The 5,024-nt window shown below is 46.4% G+C and overlaps 1 protein-coding gene across 1 annotated transcript; it reads right to left on the bottom strand.

The window, feature by feature from the left end:
• Positions 1-300: 300 nt before the first annotated feature.
• Positions 301-4,387, bottom strand: ZNF547 (zinc finger protein 547). Its single transcript, XM_063089938.1, has 3 exons — positions 4,292-4,387; positions 2,945-3,071; positions 301-1,652 (listed from the first exon to the last, which is right to left on the bottom strand). Exons 1-3 carry the CDS (start codon positions 4,385-4,387, stop codon positions 967-969), a joined length of 909 nt encoding a protein of 302 aa, XP_062946008.1. The 3' UTR covers positions 301-966.
• Positions 4,388-5,024: the final 637 nt, after the last annotated feature.

Below are 5,024 nucleotides of genomic sequence, written 5' to 3'. Positions count from 1 at the left end.
AGACCACAGATAACAACAAAGTACTTGTATCTTTGAATAGCTAGTCAAGATGACATTGAATGTTCCTAAGACAAAGGAGTGACAAATGTTTGAGGTGATGGATATACTAAGCACCCTGATATGATTATTGCGCACAGTATGAATGTACCCAATTATCATATTGTACTCAATAAATATATATAATTATCATGGATCAATTAAGACAAATAAATTTAAAAGAGAAAAAAAGATTAAGATGGCAAATTTTATTTCACATTGATTTAAGCACAATTTAAGAAAAATGCATAAAAAAATTCTCAGGACTAAATCAAAGAAACATTCTAGCTGACATCTTTCTCCATTTGCTACACTAATAAATACTTTGAAACTTATGATGCTAAATGAGGTGGGAATTTTGGCAAAAGACTCTCAATTTACTGCTCTCAAAAGGCCTTTCTCCAGTGTGAACTCCATGGACTAGTGAGTGTGGCGTTGTACACATAATTCTTCCCCACATTTACTGCATTCATAAGACTTTCTCTAGTGTAGATATTCTGGTTCCCATTAAGTATAATTTTCCATCTAACAGCTCTAGCACATTTACTGCACTGAAAAGGGATTTCTTCAGTTTCAACTCTCCAATGTTTAATAAGGCCAAAATTGTATCAAAATAATTTCCCATGTTTGCTGAACACATAAGGCATTTTTCTGTGTTTCTCCTATTATGTATAGTGAGTGTGGAGATGTGCCTAAATAATTACTCACATTCGCTGCACTCCTAAGGTCCTTCCTTCTAAAGTGTAAATGTTCTGGTGTTGTAAAAGGTTATATTTGAGGCTGAAGGCTTTCCCACATATGCTTCACTCCTAATGCCTTTCACCAGGGTGAACGTTCTGATGTCTAATGAGTGAAAAATTATCCTTAAATAATTTCCAACATTTGCTGCACTCATAAGGCAGTGTGACCTCTCTGATGTTTAATGTGTATTTACATGTAAACAATTTCCTTACATTTGCTGCACTCATAGGACCTATCACCAGTGTGGATTTTCTGGTGACAAATGAGGTTAAACTTTCTACAAAAGGCTTTTCCACATTCACTGCACTCATAAGGCCTTTCTCCAGTGTGGACTTTCTGGTGACAAATGAGGTTGAACTTTGTACAAAAGGCATTCCCACACTCACTGCACTTATAAGGCTGTTCTCCCATGTGAACTCTGTGATGTCTAATGAGTTTGGATTTACACCTGAAGAATTTCCCACAATGGCTACATTCATAAGTCCTTTCTCCAGGGTGGATTTTCTCATGGTCAACAAACAAATGTTTGTGGCTAAAGGCTTTCCCAGATTCACTGCAGAAGGTCCTCTCTGCCATGTGACCACTGTGGTTCTTCACAAATGAAGGCCTCCCCTCAACCCCTCTTGAAAGTTTCTCTTGAAACTGTTGCTTTTGATGCTGGTGAAGCTTCACTGGATATCTGTAGAGCCCATGTTCAAGGTGCGTTCCATCCCTCTCAACCAAGCACAGAATGCCTTTCAAGAGTGAGCTACATGTCTCACAGGACTGGGTCTTCTGGGTGGATGAACCTGGTGTTGGAGTTAGGACCTGTGACACTCCTACAGAGACACCTTGCTCAGAAGGTACCCCATCATCCTCAGCTCCATGCCAACAACCTGTAAGAACAAAAATGATTTCAAAACTGCATGCTGACTTCAATGGCTGGAGCCAGCCCCATTTCAAATACCTTAGATATACCCACAAATAAGTGCATGGGATTGCTGAGAGTCAGTGAACACTAAAAGCAGTGAGACGAAGTCCTGTTGTACAGAGCTGGGCCTGTACAGACCTGTACAGGCAGGCCCCATGGCAAAATCTCCCATGATGGGAGATGCCTGAGAATGGGTAAGGACACAAGGGAGGGGCACAATGCAGGGAGGAGGGGCACAGCCTCCAACTCAATCCTGTGCAAATGACTTCCAACAGGCCATGCTGCTGGTGAGAGGTGAGCAGTGCATAGAAGGTTGTGTCCAGACCAAGGTATCCAATCACTCGGACTAGATGGTGTTAAAGGACTATTGAGGGATACATGCAGATCTCACAATACCTTAAGTTTACATCATATGTTGGAGGTCATTTCAAAGGGAGCAGTGAAAGATAACAGATGAGAAATGGGCACAGACCTGGGGGCTGGGTTGAAAGTCAGAGCAGATATGACAGTGGAAAGGAAAATGTACAAATGAGGTATGGCCATTGGCCGTGGACTACAATAATAGTGGACATAGGAGAGGTTCCCAGTGTGATCTGAACCCAGCCCTGATATCACCTCTTTTCCCGGCACTCCCTGACTGGGCCATGTCCTTCAGAGTGTTTCTTGCCATCAATGGAATAATGTTCACCCTGTCATGTTCCCAGGGCCCTCTGAATTGCTGAAAGTGAGCAACTTTGTGGGCCTGGCATAGGCAGGCCTAGGGAAAAGAGAGGGAAAGGGAGTGGACACCATCTCCTAAGAGATCCAGCCCATGACATCCCACACTCTAAAATTTAAGAATCAAACCAGAAATCCTTACAAGTGGTGATGACATATGAGCCTGAAATTTTTGGCACAGGCAGGCCCCAAGACATATCAGCAAAAGGAAGGCTGAAGGCCTTGGGCACAGAGGTTTCATGCATCTCAACAAAGTAACTTGTTCATGTACAGATGAATCCACTGGAACCTCTAGGACAAATTTCAAGATATCTGTCTTGTAAGCCCATCTCACAAGGCTTCAGAGCAGCAGGGAATAGGGTTGCTTATGGAGAGGTGGTAAAGTGCACAGATCTCAGCCCTGGCTCCTAGGTCATCTCCTAGGAAATCTAGGAAGGAAGTAACACCCATGAGCTAGTTTCAGGAAAGACAGAGCTGACCCTGAGGGAAATGGGAAAACAGTGCCCAGGCCAGGACAGTGGGTAGGTGTGAGGGCCTCACCTACTGATGACAAAAATGCAAAGTTCTCCAACATCACTTCATGGTATAGGTGTCTCAGAGACTCATCAAGGAGCTCCCACTCCTCCTGAAAGAAATATAAGGCCAAGTCCTTAAAGTACACATGGCCCTGCCACAAAGGAGACAATTCAGTCCATGAGCATTCTCTGTCACCAGGATCTTAAGTCCTCCCTTATACATCCATCCCCTGATAACTCTCCACCCTACTTCTCAATGTGGAAGATATTAGGTCGTATGAGAACCCTTTCGGCTGTGCACAATCATGGCGCTGGCTACCCTTCTCTTCCGCCTTCTCCTTCCCGCCAGCGCCACAATGCCTTCCTGCTGGCGCGAATCGCATGTCAATCAGCACAGGCTCCCTGCTCCTGGCCCCTTAGCAACGCAATCCATCCAATCCCTGAACGCTCCGTGTCCTCAGCAAACCTATCAGCTCTCTTCTAACCCTATAAAAGCAGATGTGCCCGCTGAATAAAAAAACCTTCTCCAGCGAGCTGCCTTGCGTTTGTGTCTCATCCTTTAACTGGTGCTGAATTTTATTCCTTTCATTGGTGACGAAACACGGGACAGGATTGTCCACTGTGGACCCCGTCTCCATCTCAACCAAGGCGGCTCGCCCTCGTCCACCTTTTCGGGCGCTGGCTCTTCGCACTCACCACCGCTTCCACCCATAGGTAAGTCTCCCTTATAAGGCTGCCACCCTCCTCTGGGCTACAACGGAGCAGTTATCGACCAACAAGTCTCTGACGCCCTTAAGAGATGTAAAGTTACACCCCATTAAGACCTTTATGGTCGTGACGGACCCTCCGGCTATCCACTCCCTTCTCTCCAGGAGCCTTTGAGCATGGGGGTTCAGGGTGGAGGCTCCTTTCTGCTTCTCTCTCTCTCTCTCTCTCTCTCTCTCTCTCTGGATGCTAAAACGGGTTCCAAAAATCCTTGCACTAGGTTCCTCGTGGCCTCTGGCACTGTGCCTCCTGGGAACTTGAAGTGTGGGTGACGACCCTCACTCTCCTCCTAATCCGGTTCCTATAGAACCTCCATGGCTCACAAACTCCTGGATTTTGCTAACCCCCTTCGGCCCAGGGATTCATTTCCTCATTTTCTTTTTCTCTTCCTCTTGATTTCCTTATCTCTGTCCACTTCACAATGGGAGCCTCCTCATCCCTTCCGGAAACCTCGCCCCTCAAATGCTTACTCAGAAACCTTACTGTACTCTCCCTTACACCAGATACTAAGCCAAAGCTCTTGATCAGATTTTGCACTCAAGATTGGCCCCAGTACCAACTGGACAACCAAAACCATTGGCCTTTTGAGGGATCCCTAGACCCAGACCTCCTTTGTGACCTTTTTAACTACTGCCAGCGCCTCGAAAAGTGGAAGGAGATCCCCTATGTGGAGGCCTTTTGCCTCCTCAGACAAAATCCCCATCTTTGTTCTTCATGCTCTCCCTCCCAAGTCCTCCTGGCCTGTAAGTCTCCACCCCTTCTTGACCGCCCACCTCCTTCTGCTCCCACTTCCCCCCCCCCCGCTCTCCACCATCTTCCATTTCAGCTTCCCCTTCCACTCCAATTCCACAGCTGCCCCCCATTTCCCCTCCTCCTGCAAAGCCTTTTAGTCCTCCACGGACTAGCTAACAGGGGCTCCCTCCGGTCCCTCCCACTATTGCACCGCTTCGAGAGGTGGCTGGCCCAGAAGGGGTAATCAGAGTTCATGTACCTTTTTCCATCTCTGATCTCACACAATTAGAGAAGAAACTGGGCTCCTTTACCACTGACCCCACCACCTATGTTAGGGAGTTTCAGTGGATCCTGCAGGCTTACAGTCTCACACACCATGACCTATACATGTTGATAGTTAACACTCTCCTTCCTGAGGAGCGAAGGTGTGTATGGGAATTGGCCCGAGCCCATGCAGACAAAACACACAGGAATAATCCTAACCACCCTACAGGTCCCAATGCAGTTCCAGAACAGCATCTCCAATGGGATTATAACACCCCTATTGGCATAAATTCCTGTGATGTTTTTGGTTCCTGCCTTGTAGCCAGCCTCAAACGGGCTGCTCG

This window comes from Cynocephalus volans, chromosome 3, assembly GCF_027409185.1.
Source record: "Cynocephalus volans isolate mCynVol1 chromosome 3, mCynVol1.pri, whole genome shotgun sequence".
In the NCBI taxonomy this organism is placed as follows: domain Eukaryota; kingdom Metazoa; phylum Chordata; class Mammalia; order Dermoptera; family Cynocephalidae; genus Cynocephalus; species Cynocephalus volans.
Note: the sequence above shows the minus strand (reverse complement) of the source record. Positions and strands in the feature narration are given on the sequence as shown.